The 20,471-nt window shown below is 40.4% G+C and overlaps 2 protein-coding genes across 10 annotated transcripts in view; one reads left to right on the top strand and one right to left on the bottom strand.

The window, feature by feature from the left end:
* LOC131125205 (abl interactor 1-like) overlaps positions 1-9,234 on the bottom strand; it is a 26,640-nt gene extending 17,406 nt beyond the window's left edge. The window contains exons 1-2 of one of the 3 annotated variants that reach the window (XM_058066506.1): positions 8,936-9,234; positions 1,271-1,438 (exon numbers count right to left, since the gene is read on the bottom strand). In XM_058066506.1, the coding sequence (XP_057922489.1) occupies positions 1,271-1,438; positions 8,936-9,052 (285 nt within the window). In that variant the 5' untranslated portion in view covers positions 9,053-9,234. The remainder of the gene's footprint in view (positions 1-1,270; positions 1,439-8,935) is intronic. The other 2 variants (XM_058066507.1, XM_058066508.1) reach the window with 2 other exon arrangements.
* Positions 1-20,471, top strand: part of LOC131125206 (acyl-CoA-binding domain-containing protein 5-like) — a 21,026-nt gene extending 555 nt beyond the window's left edge. Inside the window, exons 1-14 of one of the 7 annotated variants that reach the window (XM_058066515.1) lie at positions 8,677-8,915; positions 10,208-10,316; positions 10,565-10,688; positions 12,187-12,259; positions 12,363-12,498; positions 12,576-12,612; positions 12,687-12,862; positions 16,081-16,287; positions 17,032-17,120; positions 17,509-17,668; positions 17,763-17,965; positions 19,216-19,266; positions 19,316-19,443; positions 19,519-20,470. In XM_058066515.1, coding sequence (XP_057922498.1) covers positions 10,235-10,316; positions 10,565-10,688; positions 12,187-12,259; positions 12,363-12,498; positions 12,576-12,612; positions 12,687-12,862; positions 16,081-16,287; positions 17,032-17,120; positions 17,509-17,668; positions 17,763-17,965; positions 19,216-19,266; positions 19,316-19,443; positions 19,519-19,531 — 1,479 coding nt within the window. In that variant the 5' untranslated portion in view covers positions 8,677-8,915; positions 10,208-10,234 and the 3' untranslated portion in view covers positions 19,532-20,470. The other 6 variants (XM_058066509.1, XM_058066510.1, XM_058066512.1 and 3 more) reach the window with 6 other exon arrangements.

Below are 20,471 nucleotides of genomic sequence, written 5' to 3'. Positions count from 1 at the left end.
CACAGGCCTCACAGATTGGAGACTCGAGTTCAATTCCACCCTCGCGCCATCTCTGTGTGGAGTTTGCATGTTCTCACCGTGCATGGGTGGGTTTTCTCCGGGTATTCCGGTTTCCTCCCACATTCTAGAAACATGCTAGGTTAATTGGGGACTCCAAATTGTCCATAGGTATGAATGTGAGTGTGAATGGATGTTTGTCTATATGTGCCCTGTGATTATTATTATTATCTATATGTGCCCCGCCTCTCGCCAAAGACAGCTGGGATAGGCTCCAGCACCCCCCCCCACGACCCTCGTGAGGATAAGCAGTACAAAATGAATGAATGAATGAATGAATGTTCTGAACTCCTGTTTTGATAGCAGTGTTGTGCCAAACTAATGCATGTTGGTGATGGTCCAATACACCACCCCCCCCAAAGCATGTTTTTGGAATGTGGGAGGAAACCAGAGTACCCAGAGAAAACCCACGCATGCACGGGGAGAACATGCAAACTCCACACAGAGATGGCCGAGGGTGGAATTGAACTCGAGTTTCCAATCTGTGAGGCCTGTGCGCTAACCACTTGACAGCCCTGGTTAACATCATCAATCAATCATTAAAACCAAAACCATATTTGTGCCTGTCCTGTGATTGGCTGGCCACCAGTCCAGGGTGTACTCAGCCTCTCGCCCAAAGACAGCTGGGATAGGCTCCAGCAACCCCCGCGACCCTCGTGAGGATAAGCGGTAGAAAACGAATGAATGAATCTGTCCAAATCCTCAGTAGGAGTAGCCTGCGATCCCTCTTTTGAGGGATGTCATGTCCGCAAATAATCTTTCTACAACACTATAAAATAAATCGTTAATATCGCCAAAGACAGCTGGGATAGGCTCCAGCACCCCCCCCCCCCCCCCCCCCCCCCCCGCCCCCACGACCCTTGTGAGGATAAGCAGTACAAAATGAATGAATGAATGTTCTGAACTCCGGTTTTGATACCAGTGTTGTGCCAAACTCATGCATGTTGGTGATGGTCCAATACACCACCCCCCCCCCAAAGTCTCTGGACCCCAGTATGGAGGTGGCATGACATCTCCCATTGCACCAAGCTCCCGGTCTACAACCCTGCCGTCCCTGCCAGTGCTCCTTCATGGTGCAGAGACCTGGCCAATATGGGTTCCTGGATCCATGGCATCAGGTCCCGCGCCTTCAGAACCAACCACATCCTCCATGTCCTTGTGAAGAGAAAACTGTTTCTGCTAGTGTGGATCCTGATGGTGGTGTTTTATGTACCTGGGAGATGTGGTTGATGGAGGACTCCATGCGTCGTAGTTGCGAGGCCTGGATATCCAGCAGCTGTAGCACATTGTTGGCTAAGGCATTGATCTGATAAGCCACACTGGCCAGAGACTGGGTGGTGTAGGACTTGGTCTCCTCCAGGGCTTTCCTTTTATCTTGTGCCTGTACAAAGGAGAAGGTGGTAAGAGAAGAAAATGAGTGGGTGGAAGGGAGAAAACTAGATACTCTAACATGACAGTGGACAATGTTTGCATAGACAGTACAGTCTTTGTTTTACTTAGAAAACCCTGTTGAGATTAGAAAAAGGAATGAGCGGATGATTCTGAGTAGAAACAACGTGGTGTAACGTTAAAGGTCCCAGATGGACAGCACGGACAGGTGCGTGGTGGAAGTTGAGCCAAGTGAGTCGGAATGCCAAAACGTTTCATAGGCTCACAAACCTTCACCCGGCTGCTCAAACCATCTGTTTCCATGTGTCTTTAAATAGCCGGAGGAACTGAAAGGACATATTTATAGATTGGAGGCAAAAAAAAGGCTCACACATCTACAGTGATCGTCTCTTTAAGGGGCACATTTTTTTATTTTTCAGAAGGTTCGCAACATTGTTGGTTCACGAATCATTTCCTATATTTATCTACCGTATAATCAAAAAAACTACTAATAATTTATGGCATTCATTAAGACTGCAAAAATGAATCTATGTATTTTTGATTAATCAATTATCAAATTAATCTGAATTTACTTTGGTGTTCAATTATTTTTACATTTTTCTTAGGAAACTGTCAGCAGGTTTGCAACATGGTTGGTTCACGAATCATTTCCGATATTTATCTACAGTGTAATTTAAAAAATCTACTAAAATTTTGTGGCATTCATAATGACTGCAACAATTAATCTATGTATTTTTGATTGATTCATTTTCAAATTAATCTGAATTTACTTTGGTGTTTGATTATTTTTTAATTTTTCTCAGGAAACCGTCAGCAGGTTTGCAACATTGTTGGTTCACGAATCATTTTCTGTATTTATCTACAGTATAATAAAAAAGTAATATTTTATGGCATTCATTTGGACTGCAACAATTAATCTAAGTATTTTTGATTAATCAATTATCAAATTAATCTAAATTTACTTTGGTGTTTGATTATTTTTTATTTTTCTCAGGAAACTGTCAGCAGGTTTGCAACATTGTTGGTTCACAGACCATTTCCTATATTTATCTACAGTATAATAAAAAAAACTAATAATAATTTATGGCATTCATTAGGACTGCAACAATTAATCTATGTATTTTTGATTAATCAATCATCAAATTATATAAATTTACTTTGGTGTTTGATTATTTTTTTTATTTTTCTCAGGAAAAATAAAACTGCAACAAGACCTCAACAATTAATCTAAGTATTTTTGATTAATCAATTATCAAATTAATCTAAATTTACTTTGGTGTTTGATTTTTTTTTTCTCAGGAAACTGTCAGCAGGTTTGCAACATTGTTGGTTCACAGACCATTTCCTATATTTATCTACAGTATAATCAAAAAAACTACTAATAATTTATGGCATTCATTAGGACTGCAACAATTAATCTATGTATTTTTGATTAATCAATTATCAAATTAATAAATAATGTTTGTGTTTTAGGCAAAACAAGATGTGTTCATATAGATTCGGTCCATGTAGGGCCTAACCAATTACTCGATTAATCGAAACCACAAGCTCCAGATTAATCGACTAAGAAAATAATCGTTGGTTGCAGCCCCTTGAACACATTTATCTTTCTAAACAGCTTGCCAATGAATAAATGACCATATTTCCCAAATTTCCTGCTGTTTTGTAAAAGGTTCCCATATTTGGATTTAACGTTATATCTTATTCTGTTCGGGCTCGGGGATTATCCTGTGGCTCATTTTAAATCTCTAATCTAAAATCCCATCAGTGTTGTTTAAATGCCGCAAAACCAGCAGCTATAATTCACCAGCTATACCGACATTTGAAATGCGTGTATAAATGTATTAGTGCCAGAATAACAATGTTCTCTGGGCATTAAATTGGAGGTCGCTCTGGTGCCAAATTGACTTTTGTGTTAAATCCCGAAAGGCGGGCACTTTTGACACCTCCATTGTTGATAAAGCCCATATTTAAAAGCATGTGTGCTGGATTTACAGTGCTTGTTAAGAGGTTTTTATATTCCAGCCTTTCTGGGGAGGCTTCAGTTGGGATGCCATGTGGGGAGTCCATTTTAACATTGTACTACAATGAAATAATACTGGAATATGATGTGAGATGTCTGTGACTCATAAGGAAAACACCCATGAGTCAGAAGGGGATCATGGGAGCCAAAGTAATGTTTCTGATTCCCACCAAATACCATATTTGGTATCGGAATCGGAAACATTACTTATTTCCTCTCATAAAAATTTATATGGATAATGAACTGTTCAGAAATATTCATTTTGTGGTTGATTGTTCAGAAAGCGCTAGGAGACCCGAGTTCGATTCCGCTCTCGGCCATCTCTGTGTGGAGTTTCCATGTTCTCCCTGTGCATGCGTGGGTTTTCTCCGGGTACTCGGGTTTCCTCCCACATTCCAAAAACATGCTAGGTTAATTAGCGACTCCAAATTGTCCATAGGTATGAATGTGAGTGTGAATGGTTGTTTGTCTATATGTGCCCTGTGATTGGCTGGCCACCAGTCCAGGGTGTACCCCGCCTCTCACCCTGAGGACAGCTGGGATAGGCTCCAGCACCGGCTGCGACCCTCGTGAGAATAAGCGGAAGAAAATGAATGAATTAATAAGTAGGCTGCACGGTGATCGAGTGGTTAGCACGCAGGCTTCACAGCTAGGAGACCCGAGTTCAATTCCATCCTCGGCCATCTCTGAATGGAGTTTGTATGTTCTCCCCATGCATGTGTGGGTTTTCGCCGGGTACTCCGGTTTCCTCCCACATTCCAAAAACATGCTAGGTTAATTGGAGACTCCAAATTGTCCATAGGTATGAATGTGAGTGTGAATGGTTGTTTGTCTATATTTGAACTGTGATTGGCTGGCGACCAGTCCAGGGTGTACCCCGCCTCTCGCCTGAAGACCGAAGGGATAGGCTCCAGCACCCCCTGCGGCCCTCGTGAGAATAAGCGGAAGAAAATGAATGAATTAGTAAGTAGGCTGCACGGTGATCAAGTGGTTAGCACGCAGGCTTCACAGCTAGGAGACCCGAGTTCAATTCCATCCTCGGCCATCTCTGAATGGAGTTTGCATGTTCTCCCCACGCATGTGTGGGTTTTCGCCGGGTACTCCGGTTTCCTCCCACATTCCAAAAACACGCTAGGTTAATTGGCGACTCCAAATTGTCCATAGGTATGAATGTGAGTGTGAATGGTTGTTTGTCTATATTTGAACTGTGATTGGCTGGCGACCAGTCCAGGGTGTACCCCGCCTCTCGCCTGAAGACCAAAGAGATAGGCTCCAGCACCCCCGCGACCCTCGTGAGGAAATGAATGAATGAATAAACTCATATTGGTACTTGTTTGTATATTTCTTATCTACCTATTGAGTGCTATGTTCCTATGTACAGGCGCAACACGCCCTACAAAGCACACAGGAAAAAGTGTAATGTTTTTTTAACAAGAGAAATCATTATTCCCAAGAAATCCAAAGTTCCATATCCATAAATATATTTTTCTTCATAGAAGTTCTATTTTTGGATGCCACAGTCTTTTGTAAAGTACAGACTTTGTCTATTGTCGCTACATGAGGACAGCCAGGTATTACATCACCATCCAGACGAAAAAAAAAGGCAATTGAAATCACTTAGACGACTGGCATCGGAGTCACGTTCATTGTTTGAGTGCCTTTTGTTTCAGAGTCAGTTTATTTTAGCTCATGCACGTGTTTTGCGTTTGTGGTCGTGAGGAGGGAGGGGGGGGGTGTTGAGTTTTCCCATTTTCTCTTTCAACATCTGCTGCTGTTTTGTTTCTGGGTTCACCTGCTGTCCAACCCACATGGCTGGATGAAACATTCAATTTTTCTGTAGGCTACGTGGTGGTGCAGTGGTAAGTATGGAGGCCACACATTCAGGAGACTGAGAAAACCTGGGTTCGAATCTCCGCTTGGTTTGCACATTCTTCCCGTGTATGCGTGGGTTTTCTCCAGGTATTCCGGTTTCCTCCCACATTCCAAAAACATGCTAGGTTAATTGGCGATTCCAAATTGTCCATAGGTATGAATGTGAGTGTGAATGGTTGTTTGTCTATATGTGCCCTGTGATTGGCTGGCCACCAGTCCAGGGTGTACCCCGCCTCTCGCCCAAAGACAGCTGGGATAGGCTCCAGCACCCCCGCAACCCTTATGAGGAAAAGCGGTAGAAAATGAATGAAAAATAATCATGTACAATAACTGTGCAATAAACCGTGCAATAAACACATAAACACATTCCAAAACATGCTAGGTTAATTGGCGATTCCAAATTATGCATAGGTGAGAATGTGAGTGTGAATGGTTGTTTGTCTATATGTGCCCTGTGATTGGCTGGCCACCAGTCCAGGGTGTATCCCGCCTCTCGCCCGAAGACAGCTGGGATAGGCTGTGAAATGAATGAATGAAAAATAATCCTGTACAATAACTGTGCAATTAACCATGCAAGAAACCGTGCAATAAAGCTGTAACTTGGTCAACATAGTATATACCACCGTATATAGTGCATATAACTTCTGATTTGTATTTCCCTGATTTTGCGCTTTATCTGCCCTTGTGTACTTTGTACTACTTTTGTGTACTCATGTACTTTGGCTGCTGTAAAATTTCCCCTTTTGGGACTAATAAATCCATATCTTATCTTTAATTATATTGTCTTTCATCACAAACTTTTACATCAATTTGAAGCTCTAAATGATTATCAATAATCGCCCAGTCCTACATAAATTGATAGATCGATAAATAGTACTGTTTTTACAATACTAGCTCATTCATCCTTGCTACTGTGCTTGACCCCAGCTCCTAGGCCCTCTTTCCACATTTACTAAAAGCACTCCATGCAAGGGAGAGATCCGTACAGCATCTAGCGCTTCACAGTGGTAATCCCCAATCACATTTGCACACATTTGGCTGTCGAGCTCTCGCTTGTATGTGCGCGGAATTGCAATCATATGCACCAGTATTTCTATGGCATTCATAAATATGGTAATACTTATTATTATTTCAAACATGCATACAAGGTTACAATGAAGTACATCTGCACACTTTCACATTTCAATATGTCCGGACAGGAATAGGGAGAAGCAACGCTTATTTAAATGACTGTGTCATAATGGCGACTGTGTGGAAGTTAACGAAGGAGCCTAATTTCTGTGCTAAATTCACTAATTCAATACCAAATATGTATATATATGCTTTTATAACCCAAAACAATCCTAACCACGTGATTTATATGTCTTTTATGTTGTTTTTTTTGAGCGAGAGGCAAAAAAAAAAAAGGTGATGACGCAACTCTCCACTAATGCATTTCAGTTTAGAGCAATTTGAAGCCATAAAAACGGCCACAAGGTGGCAGAATTGCATTTGATAAGAGCTTAATAAGGATTGTGAGAATAGAAGAATCGTACATGACAGGAAATAGGAAGTGAGATCCATTCTACATGTTAAAATTGTAAATAGTTCATCGTGTCATATTTGTTATCTTGATGTATTTGAGCTGTCACAAAAGCAAAAAATTGCATAAAAACACCCTTTTTTCTCCCTTTTTAGTCGGGAACTGATATTTTCCTGAAACTTACCTACAGTATGTTCTACTGTTGATTACCAAAGAATGGAAAAAGGTAGAAACAAACTTTTTTTCCTGATGAAAGATGGGAGTGGGCGGCACGGCAGTTGAGTGGTTAGCGCACAGACCTCACAGGTAGGAGACCAGGGTTCAATTCCACCCTCGGCCATCTCTGTGTGGAGTTTGCATGTTCTGTGGAGTATGCGTGGGTTTTCTCCGGGTACTCCGGTTTCCTCCCACATTACAAAAACATGCTAGGTTAATTGGCGACTCCAAATTGTCCATAGGTATGAATGTGAGTGTGAATGGTTGTCTGTCTATATGTGCCCTGTGATTGGCTGGCCACCAGTCCAGGGTGTACCCCGCCTCTCACCCAAAGACAGATGGGATAGGCTCCAGCACCCCCGTGACCCTTGTGAGGAAAAAGCGGTAGAATATGAATGAATGAATGAATGAATGAATGAAAGATGGGAGCCTAATCTTGTTTATGTATCAATAGATCACAATATACTGAAAAATCAGTTAAGGGATTATCTTTTGAAAAATGGCTGGGTTTGAATGACTTCATGCTGACTCACTCGCCTGCAACAAATGCCCGATAGTTACATTTTGCAGCATCTTAAGTAAGTAATGAACTTGAGGAACACGGCCTGACTCTCTTTTTAAACTGAGCAGGGCTCTTTCCACACCAACACTTCCTCATTATCCACCAATCACACTCACAGCAAGCAAGGTGCATTCATGAACACTGCAATTCTGTACATTACAACATAAACAGGTCATTATACTCATATAGGCGTGTAAGATAAACTATAAAGTATATTAAAATCGTGTACATTACCAGTGTTCTGTATTGCTATGATAATTATGGCAATTTAATGTGGATTTTATTGCATATTGGTGAATTTATTACTTATTACTTTATTCATTAATTTATCCGCTTATCCTCATGATGGTCACGGGGGTGCTGGAGCCTATCCCAGCTGTCTTCGGAGTGAGAGGCGGGGTACACCCTAGACTGGTCGCCAGCCAATCACAGGGCACATATAGACAAACAACCATTCACACTCACATTCATACCTATGGACAATTTGGAGTCGCCAATTAACCTAGCATGTTTTTGGAACGTGGGAGGAAGCCGAAGTACCCGGAGAAAACCCACGCATGCACAGGGAGAACATGCAAACTCCATACAGAGATGGCCGAGGATGGAATTGAACTCGGGTCTCCTTGCTGTGAAGCCTGCACGCTAACCACTCCCTCACCGTGCAGCCTACTTATTAGTTATTTTATTAATTTAATAATTTCTGTTCAACTTCCAGCTGATAGAAAAATCAAAATACATTGTTTTTGGATAATATGCAAACCTAATGATTACTTTCTAAAATGTATACAGGTTTTCTGCAGTAACAATATTGTCATTTTGAATTATATACTATTTGTAGTCTTGTTAATTGCTGATAATGCTTGCATAATGCATTTTCAAACGGATGAGACCGCCGTAGCACGATGCGAGGACATGTTAAATGCATGTTTGGAAAAAAAGATATCCTTCCATGTTCATTTTATATGACATATATAATATAATGCACGTTTAGTGGCAGGATGCAGTCAGTTGGTCAGAACAACGACACACCCTCTACAACCACCGGCAAGCTTCCACGTCGAGGAAGGGCTCCGTGTGTCCACAACTAAAGTATTCAACGTACTGACGCCGCTTTAAGACGACCGAATCGTCATAATGACCCAAAACGCCATTTTTTTATAGCGGTTTGAGGATGATTTCCTTCCAAGACGAGCATTTCCTGTCCCTGCGGTCTCACTCCACTTCTATCACCACACAGTACAGGCACGACGGAGATACTCATCAAACCATCGAATGTAACGTCATATTTTCTTACCTGAACATAGTTGTTTTCACAGTATTCCGCGACGCGGGAAAGGTTTTGGTAGCTCTCCACAAGAGCTCGCTTGCCGGCAGGGATTTCCTCCTCTAGCAACATTTGTAGCTCTGCCATCTTACATCCCTTCGCATTTCTCTCTCCTCTCTCTCTCTCTCTGTCTTGTTCAATGAGGCGAGGCTGTGATGCTGCTAGTGTGTGTCCGAGAGAGGGGCTCCCTCCCCCGCCTGGAATTGTGCCGTCCGCTGGCTTGCGATTCACAAAGATCCGCAAAGAAGTCGGAGTTACGTATATAAAAAAATGATAGTAATGATACATTAATTATAAATATATACATTTTATAATTTTTACTATGAATGCGTGTAATTGTTTTTGTCATTTTTATGTATTAATTACACGTAAAAAAGGAACCTGACTGAACAGAATGACGTCTCTGAACTACATTTCCCGTGAGCACTTTCGGTTTAAAAACCCTTTCCCGGTGCATTGTTGGAAATATGTTTAGCTAGCGGATTTTCTTTAAACTACATTTCCCAATCAGATTTTTTCACCGTTTCGATAGTAATGATACATTATTTAAAAAAGAAATTGTATTTTATATAATTTTTACGATTAATGTGTTGAATTGTTTTGTCATTTTACGTATTAATTACACGTAAAAACGGAACTATTAATCAGTCTGAACAGAATGACGTCACTGAACTACGTTTCCCAGTAGCACTTTCGGTTTAAAACCCCTTTCCCGGTGCATTGTTGGAAATATGTTTAGCTAGCGGATTTTCTTTAAACTACATTTCCCAACCAGATTGGTTGATCGTTTCGATAGTAATGATACATTATTTACAAAAGAAATTATATTTTATATAATTTTTACGATGAATGTGTTGAATTGTTTTGTCATTTTACGTATTAATTACACGTAAAAAGGGAATCATTAATAAGCCTGAACAGAATGAAGTCGCTGAACTACGTTTCCCATGAGCACTTTTAGTTTAAAACCCCTTTCCCGGTGCATTGTTGGAAATATGTTTAGCTAGCGGATTTTCTTTTAAACTACATTTCCCAACCAGATTGGTTCACCGTTACGAGATTTATTTTTTACATTTTACATATGTACGCCAGGACACAGTATATTGAGTGAGTTAAAATGAAATTTTTACGTGTTTTTTGTTTTCGGTAAAGTGCTAATAACTTCAATTCAAAAGATTGAAATAAGATGATTAGTAGTGTATTGATTGAGGACTTATTTTCTCATTTGTGTGATGTTGACAGGTGAGGACTATCGCGTTGACGGTCACCATGGCGCAGGAGGAGGACGAACACACCCTGCAGGATAAATTTGCTGCTGCAGTTAAAGTGATCAGAAGCTTACCGAAAGAAGGTTCTGTATTTCATGGGGGAAGAGTGGACAATGGGACATGGATTAGTTCATTTGAACGAGTGTTTGATGCCCATAATAATACAGTATAGTTTGTCCAGGAGTTGTAGGTAGCTCAAGCTGACCTACATTGCAGTTTAGAGATCACCAAGCTGATTAACTGACCTGCTCCTGTAGTTTATCTTTATATTTCTGATTCTCTTAATAATACCTGCACCCCCCCCCCCCCCCCCCCCTTGTTCCCCTGTTAGGTCCTTTCCAGCTGTCAGATGACATGAACCTGATGTTCCACAGTTATTACATGCAGGCCACCTCAGGGCCGTGCAGCACAGAAAGACCCTTTAGGATCTGGGAGAGACACCAGAAAGCTCAATGGTGAGTGTGTTACCTTCAGTGGGGAGGAAGGGGGGGTGTTTGGTACCCGGGGCCTTCAGTGGGCGACTGGAATTTTTTGCCACGGCCTGCATTTGGAAGCCCGTTGAAAAAAAATTGTTTGTATCTCATAATTTCAACGTTTTATTTCATCATTGTGACTTTTTATCTTATAATTATGACTTTTCATTTCATAATTGTGACTTCCATCTATCCATTTTGTGTCATAGTGTTGAATTTTTATGTCATAATCTCGTAAATAGGACTTTTTATTTAATAATTGTGATTGTGTATCTCATCATTTTGACTTGATCTCATAATTGTGACTTTTCATTTCATAATTGTGACTTCCATCTATCCATTTTAAATGTTGCTTGGACTTTTTAGCTCATACTTATGTTTTTTTGTGTCATAATATCATAACTTGGACTTTTTATCTCATAATTCTGACTTTTTATCTCATAATCTCACAATTAGGACTTTTTATCTAATAATTGTGACTTTTTATCTTATAAGTTTGACTTTCTCATAATTCAGACTTTTATTTCATAATTGTGACTTCCATCGATGAATTTTAAATGTCGCTTAGACTTTTTATTTCATAATTTTGATTGTTATCTCATAATTATGACTTTTTATCTGATAATTGTGACTTCCATATATCCATTGTTAATGTCACTTAACAATGTTAATGTCACTTTTTAGTTCATAATTTTAATTATAATAATTATTAATATTATTAATTATAACTGTTATTAACAATTATGTACTAATTATTTATTATTGTATATTATAATTGCTAATAATTATTATATTATATAATATTATTATAATTAATTTTTATCTCATAATTCTGACTTTTTATCTTATAATTTCAACATGGTCTCATGATTGAGTTTTTATCTCATAGTTATGACTGTTTATCTCAGAATATTGACTTTTTGTCTCATAATTTAAACTTTATCTCATAATACAATTTGGACTTTAGGTCATAATCAGGACTTTTTATCATAATTTCAACATTTGATCTCATTATGATTTTTTTTATCTTGTGATTTTGACTTGTAAAAATAAATTCCACTTTTCCTCATGAAAAAGATTTTATCTCACAATTTCAAGTTTATCTCAAAGCTGTGACTTTTTATCTCATAATTTTTTTAATTTAATAATTAGGGCTTTTTTTTAATCTCATTGTGATTTACCATTGGGGTATATATTTTTTTCTTTCTGTGGCGGAAGGGGGCTTCCATAAGTATTGCTAAAAAAACAAAAAAAACGCTCGGTGATCCAGACAACTCCTGTTCAAAAGTGTGAAACTTGTGTAGTAATATCTAATAGTAATAGTAATAGTAATAGTATTCTGTCTAGTGTTCTGTCCTTTGTTTTGCACCAAAATGCAAATGTGCTTGAAACCAAGTAGAGCTGAAATGGCTGAGATTTAACACCACTTAATATGATTATGATATTCAAAGTGTGTATTCGTCCTTGACTTTGTTGCCAGGGATAAATGGAACTCTTTAGGAAATATGACAAAGGCGGAAGCCATGATGAAGTATGTTGAAAACATCCAGCTGGTACGTTCAACTTTGTAAATGTTTTACATCGCTTGAAATGAAGAATTCTGGAATGTCATCAACAACTGTTTGTACTTATACTTGTACTTGTCTTATATGTCAGATTTTGGAGACCATGCCCGTATCAAACGAAGTTTCTGACCTGGTTCAGCAACTTGGAAATTTCTACACAGAAGTTGAAGGTGACGAGAATGAGGTGGACAGGAGACCTTTCACGAGGCCTTTTGCAAAACAAGCAGGTATGCAGTTTCATTAGGAGATACAATGCTTTTAAAAGTGACTTATTTTCTTTCTAAATATGTATCTATGTCTTGAGAAGAGCTGGTGTTTCCGAAGAAACCTGTACTGGAAGGAAAGTACTTGATTCGGAATAATTACTCAGTGGAGAATATTTCAAATGACTTCATTTGTCCTGTCCCATTCCAGGCTATGGAGGTCTGTGGAATGATATCCAAGACGTTGGAGAAAAGGAGAGTGCTCATAGCATGAGTTCCAATGAGAATGAGGCGGAGGGATGCAAGGGGAGTAGTGATGATCTGGGGAAAGAAGACAAAAGTGATGATAGTGAGACTGACAGTGATGAAGGCAAGATGGAAAGAAAAGGTATCGGGTATCTATCTATCTATCTATCTATCTATCTATCTATCTATCTATCTATCTACAGCGGGGAAAATAAGTATTGAACACGTCAACATTTCTCTCAAAAAACATATTTCTAATCGAGCTATTGACATGAAATTTTCACCAGATGTCGGCATCAACCCAAGTAATGCACACATACAAAGAAATCCAAACATTTATGTCCATAAATTAAGTTATGTGTAATAAAGTGAAATGGCACAGGGAATAAGTATTGAACACGCGTACTGAAATTTATTTAATACTTAGTGCAAAAACCTTTGTTGGTGATTAGAGCCTCAAGACGCCTCCTGTATGGAGAAACCAGTCGAATACATTGCTCAGGTGTGATTTTGGCCCATTCATCCACACAAACTGTCTTCAAATCTTCAAGGTTCCGGGGGTCTCTTCTGTGAACCCGGATCTTCAGTTCTTTCCAAAGATTTTCAATTGGATTCAAGTCTGGTGATTGACTGGGCCATTCTAGCAGCTTTATTTTCTTTTTCTTCAACCAGTTGAGTGTTACCTTGGCTGTGTGCTTGGGATCGTTGTCTTGCTGAAAGATCCACCCTCTTTTCATCTTCAGCAGCCTGGCAGATGACAGCAGATTCTGATCAAGAATGTCTCGATACTTTTCTCCAGTCATTATTCCTTCAATGATATGAAGTCTACCAGTACCACATGCTGAAAAACAGCCCCACGCCATGATGCTCCCACCTCCACACTTGACTGTTGGTATGGTGTTTTGGGGGTGATGTGCAGTGCCATTTTTCCTCCAAACATGTTGTGTCTTATGACATCCGAAGAGTTCAATTTTGGTCTCATCTGACCAGAGTATGTTCTCCCAGAATGTCATGGGTTTATCCAAATGTTGTGTCGCAAACTCCAAACGAGCTTCAACATGCTTCCTCTTCAAAAATGGAGTCTTGCGTGGTGTGCGTGCATGGAGGCCATGGCGGTTGAGTGCATTACTTATTGTTTTCTTTGAAACAACGGTACCTGCTGATTCCAGGTCTTTCTGAAGCTCTCCACGAGTGGTCCTGGGCTGTTGGAGAACCCTTCTGATGAGTGTTTTGACTCCTCTGTCTGAAATCTTGCGAGGAGCACCTGGCCGTGGCTGGTTTATGGTAATGCCGTGTTCTTTCCACTTCCGGATGATGGCCCCAATGGTACTCACTGGAACTTTCAGAAGTTTAGAAATGCGCCTGTAACCAATGCCTTCAGTGTGTTTTGCAACAATAAGGCTGCATAGGTCTTTGGACAGCTCTTTGCTTTTACCCATCATGCAATGCTTCTTGTCTAACACCTTGCTGGTGAGAAACCTTTTTAAAAGGCATTAATCAGGACTAAACCAGCTGATATTACTTTGCACTAATAGGGGACAGGTTAACCTTCTAAATACTGACAAACTCCAGCTGCTTTCTTGGCTTTCCAGACCTTTTTACCCCTCCTTTTCTTCATGTGTTCAATACTTATTCCCTGTGCCATTTCACTTTATTACACATAACTTAATTTATGAACATACATGTTTGGATTCTTTGTATGTGTGCATTACTTGGGTTGATGCCGACATCTGGTGAAAATTTCATGTCAATAGCTTGATTAGAAATATGTTTTTTGAGAGAAATGTTGACGTGTTCAATACTTATTTTCCCCGCCTATCTATCTATCTATCTATCTGTCTGTCTGTCTGTCTGTCTGTCTGTCTGTCTGTCTGTCTGTCTGTCTGTCTGTCTGTCTGTCTGTCTGTCTGTCTGTCTGTCTGTCTGTCTGTCTGTCTATCCATCCATCCCTCCATCCCTCCATCCCTCCATCCCTCTATCCCTCCATCACTCCCTCTATCCCTCCCACCTCTCTCTCTTTCTCTCTCTTTCTCTCTCTTTCTCTCTCTTTCTCTCTCTTTCTCTCTCTTTCTCTCTCTCTCTATCTCTCCCTCTCTCTCTCTCTCCCTCTTTTGCTCTTTCTCTCTCTCTTTCACTCTCTCCCTCTGGCCCTCTCTCTCTCTCTGTCTCCATCTCTCTCCGTCTCTCCCTCTCTCCCACCTCTCCCTCTCTCTCTCTCCCTCTCCCTCTCTCTCCCTCTCTCCCACCTCTTTCGCTCTCTTCCTCTCTCTCTCGCTTTCTCTCTTTCTCTCTCTCTTCCTCTCTCTCTCGCTTTCTCTCTTTCTCTCTCTCCCTCTCTCCCTCTCTCTCTCTCTCTCTCTCGCCCTCTCGCCCTCTCGCCCTCTCTCCCACCTCTCCGTCTCTCTCTCTCTTTCTCTCTCTCTTCCTCTCTCTCTCTCTCTTTCTCTCTCTCCCTCTCTCTCCCTCTTTTGCTCTTTCTCTCTCTCCCTCTCTCTCTCCCTCTCCCCTTCTCCCTCTCTCTCCGTCTCTCCCTCTCTCCCACTCTCTCTGTCTCTCTCCCTCTCCCTCTCTTCCCTCTCTCCCTCTCTCCCTCTCTCCCTCTCTCCCTCTCTCCCTCTCTCTCTCCCTCGCTCTCTCTCTCGCTCTCTCCCTCTCTCTCTCTCTTGCTCTCTCTCTCTTTCACTCGCACTCTCTCTCTCCCTCTCACCCTCTCCCTCTCACCCTCTCCCTCTCTCTCTCTGTTTCTCTCCCTCTCCCTATCTCCCTATCTCCCTCTCTCCCACCTCTCCCTCTCTCACTCTCTCCCTCTCTTTCTCTCTCTCTTCCTCTCTCTCTGTCTCTCTCGCTTTCTCTCTTTCTCTAAGGGTGTGAAATCCCCTCCCAATACACTTTATATACATTGTTCACATTTTTCTCTTCAAAAAAGTTTTAAACCTTCATTCGTCAATTTTAATCACCAACCTACGGGTCAGACACAAGAAATTATTAAGTCACTCACGCATATTTAACTCCTGTGACCGTGCGTTTTTTCCTGGTGCTGTTCTGCTGTACTGTAGTCTTTTAAAAGGGATCTATTTTGCTAATTTTTGGCCCTTTGTATTGACTTGTGGACTCATAGAGCAGCTACACACAATAACCGGCACAGAAAGCTTTCTAGATCTTCCAGAATCTGCACCTATTCCAGCTTTATTTCCTTGGTTTTTCCAAACGGGTTTGTTTTGACTTATTCCTCCGGGCACGGCCAGTGGAAAAAGTTTGGACGCCCCTGATTCATACAACAAGAGCTTCAGTGAACGACTCTATTTAGTGAACCGCTGCGTCTTTTCTGATTCCTATCCTTCCATTCCACTCTTAACCCAGATTGGACCCCCCCGCTGGAGGACGAGGGGTGGTGGTGTGACACCAGGACATCCAGCTGCAGCAGCATGGAGCCGAGCGTGTCCTCCTTGACGAACGCCACCCACAGCTCCCTAAACAGTGAGATAGAGGAGGAGGAGCTGCCCTGCTCTGTTGAGCCCAGCCTACGCGGCAGCCCCGTCGACATGCACTTGAATGGACACTTGAGCGGTAGGAACGTACTTTTCGAGAGGCGGGATACACCCTGGACTGGTGGCCAGCCAATCACAGGGCACATATAGACAAACAACCATTCACACTCACATTCATACCTATGGACAATTTGGAGTCGCTAATTAACCTAGCATGTTTTTGGAATGTGGGAGGAACATGTATACTCCACACAGAGATGGCCGAGAGTGGAATTGAACTTGGGTCTTCTAGCTGTGAGGCCTGTGCGCTAACCACCTGTGCACCGTGCAGCCAGGCGAAAATCAAACTTTGGTCTCAGACCTTTTTACACCCATCTGTGTATTTTTTTGGCACATTCAACAACAAAAGTTCCCCCATGAATAGTGTCTGCATGCTCCCAAATCCCCCAATTCTGCCCACACTTGCAAGTACCGCTGCCTGACGGATGATCACATCGCGAGCCTCAAACTCACCACACCCTGCCAATTGTTTGGCTCCAAATACAGCACCAGTCTAAAGCTTTTCAAAGATTTTCAAGTTATTGGACGAGACATCGATACTTCCTTTTTCACTCATATTGGCCGATCAACCGGAACATCCCTAGTTCAAACAATACCTGGAAATTAATAACCCAAATGTTTTCAGAATGGAATGCGCCTCACTCTTCCAATACTTCTGGCGGGGCACTGCATTGGTGTCTAACCTTTCTCTGTTTCTCAGCAAATTTACAATATATTATATATATTTTATAAACAGTCCATATGTATGTTTGTGTATTTCCAGATTACAAAGATATTGAAGAAAACAATCATCACGCAGATTCAGATAATGAGGAATTCTGTGATTCAATGGAAGATGTGACCATGGAGAAGGTTAGTTCTATGTCCTATGAACAAATAAACCACTGGCACATCTGTCCATAATGTCCTATGAACAAATAAACCACTGGCGCATCTGTCCATAGTGTCCTATGAACAAATAAACCACTGGCGCATCTGTCCATAGTGTCCTATTAGCAAATAAACCACTGGCACATCTGTCCATAGTGTCCTATGAACAAATAAACCACTGGCACATATGTCCATAGTGTCCTATGAGCAAATAATTCACTGGCACATCTGTCCATAGTGTCCTATGAGCAAATAAACCACAGGCACATCTGTCCATAGTGTCCTATGAACAAATAAACCACTTGCACACATTTTGGACTGATGTACATGTTGTATTGTAATGATAATGCATTCCCATTTCTCCATTAAGATGCTGTCTAACTCCAAAATTGAGTCAATTGGATCACCGACTGCCTCAGTGAGGGAGCAAGATCTTTGGTTTGAGAGCTCCTCCACTCTTAAAGCAGAAGATAGCTCACTCAGAGCAGAGTCTTACCTTCAAGAACCTCACAGCGCTACCTCCATCAGAGGTAAACGTGTTCCAAGTTTGTTTAAAGGCATCGAAGCAAATCCACGCATGGTGGTGGCTTTAAGCGGTCTTTTTCTGTCTGGCTTCTGTCTCAGAGTCACCGAAGACCATTTGCAAGTCTCAGCCGTGTTTGGTGTCCTGCGACAGCGCGTCCCTGTGCACACACCCCAGCGGTGCTTCCTGGGGAAATGTTGACGATCAAGTCGCTGTGGCTCTGTTGAGGCTGCAGGACGACATGGCCCACGTGCTGCATCGGCTACGAACTCTAGAGGAGCTCAGTGTGACACAGGGACAGGAGGTTCGTTGCACAGTTGTGTAGAAATTTCACTAATTTGGTCAAAATCTTATATTTTTTTAAATATGTATATTTTATATCAGTATTTATAGTAGATATCATATAATTGTGTTAGCATGCTACCATTAGTATGCTAACACCTATCATTATAGTACTAAGTGTTCATTAATGTGTTTACCCATGAAAATGGATAAAAATGCTACTATGCTCGTGTTTGCATGCTAGCAAAGCTAAACTGTTAACGCTAGCATGCTAACAATGTCTCCCTGTGAAAATGGAAAAAATGGCAAATGTTAGAATGCTAGCAATGCTAAAATGCTAATGTTTACATGCTAACACACCAGCATAATAGTGCTAAGTCTTTATATACAGTAAGTGTCTACCCATGAAATTGGCTAAACATGCTGCTATGGTCATGTTAGCATGCTAGCAATGCTAACCTGCTAATGTTAGCATGCTAACACCTAGTATGATAATGTCTACCTATTAAAATGGCAAAAAATGCTACCATGCTAATGTTAGCATGCTAGCAATGCTAATGTACTAATGTTTGCTTGCTAGCACCGAGAATAATAGTGCTAAGCGTTCATATACTGTATGCGTCTACCTATGAAAATAGCTAACTATGCTAATGCTTTTGCTGTGCTGTGAGAAGAAAAAATGTTCATATAAATGTTTACCCATGAAATTGGCTAAACATGCTGCTATGCTCATGTTAGCATGCTAGCAATGCTAACCTGCTAATGTTAGCATGCTAACACCGAGTATAATAATGTCTACCTATGAAAATGGCTAGAAATACTACTACGCTAATGTTAGCATGCTAGCAATGCTAATGTACTAATGTTTGCTTTCTAGCACCGAGCATAATAGTGCTAAGTCTTCATATACAGTAAATGTCTACCCATGAAAACGGCTAAAAATGCTACTATGCTAATGTTAGCATGCTAGCAATGCTAACCTGCTAATATTAACATGCTAACACCTAGTATAATAATGTCTATGAAAATGGCTAAAAATACTACTACAATAATGTTATCATGCTAGCAATGCTAATGTACTAATGTTAGCTTGCTAGCACCGAGCATAATAGTGCTAAGCGTTCATATACTGTATGCGTCTACCTATGAAAATAGCTAACCATGCTAATGCTTTTGCTGTGCTGTGATAAGAAATACTATTTTGACATCTCATTAAAATGTGTTCAAGTGGTGTTTTGGTTAACTGGAATATGGATGTTCTCCCATTTCAAGTCAAGATCATCTTCATCAAGGTGCGAGAACCCCCTCCCTGTTGTACAAAAGGTATTCACATATTTTCCGATGAAATAATGACATTATTGATTGTCACCAGTTCTCTTTACAGTTTCTTAAGCCTTCTTGGTGGCCATTTGACCATTCACCGGTTACCATGGTGATGACCGCACTCTGGCCTGCTGTTGCGTTCGGACTGGTCCAGCTGTATTCAAATCATAGGAGACGGTGAGCAAGATGCTGGCTTAAGAAGAAGAGTAATAAGTCCAAAGTCTATTGGAAATCTCTGTTTTCATATTACAGGAAAATCCCTTGAATGAGTCCTGGTGCATGGAGAAGGTGATCCCTGCTGCCGTATTGTTTCTTCTAAGACAGATCGGAAGCATCGTGGTGGGAAAAAATGCCGACAAATCAAATGCTCAAGAGTATAGATATGGAAGTTTTGAGTGTTACCTGTCGACATTATTTTCAATAGCATCGTGTAACTACTGATAAAACAGTCATTGTATATTCAATTGAGGGACACCTCACACCACACATTATTTTCATTCAACATTTAAGGGAACAACATATACATTTACACTGAGTGTTTTAAGTACATTTTAGACTGCACAATAGAGTAGAAACATGGACATGTGGTATTTTATGAGGTATTTATTTGACAAGAGACTACTGTGTAATGGTAGGTTTGCCAGATTGAGTCTGTACTCCTAAATGTGGACCAGGACTGTTTTTCACGAAATGGAAAGATTCTAAAAAAAAATAAACGTTCTAGATTTAACAAGGGCTGCTTTCTATTCAAATGGTAAAACACGTACGCAGTACTTTAGATAGTGGGTCGGAATCTTGGATTTTGCAAGTGGATTAATATTTTTAGGAATATGTTTAATAATAGTAAATAATTTAAAAAAATTAATTAAAAAAATTAGTAATATAGAAATATATAAATACAACATTTATTATTTTTTTATTATTATTATTATTATTATAAGACTTTATAGCCCAAAGTCACAGAAAAAAATATTTACATCTGAGATTTTAAGACCTTTGCCCTTAAATTTATGCGAAAACATGAAAAACAATATAAAATATTACTACAGTAAAGTCGGAAATGTATGTGAGTATTATGTTACAGGCATTGAAGGGCCAAAAATGTATGACTTTATTTGGATAATAAATAATAATAATGACATTCTTGTAAATTTACAACTGTATTCTTGTATTCAATAATACAACTTTATTCTCGTAAATTTATG

The sequence above is a fragment of the Doryrhamphus excisus genome, chromosome 3, assembly GCF_030265055.1.
Source record: "Doryrhamphus excisus isolate RoL2022-K1 chromosome 3, RoL_Dexc_1.0, whole genome shotgun sequence".
Lineage (NCBI taxonomy): Eukaryota > Metazoa > Chordata > Actinopteri > Syngnathiformes > Syngnathidae > Doryrhamphus > Doryrhamphus excisus.
This window is presented reverse-complemented; position numbering and strand designations above follow the sequence as displayed.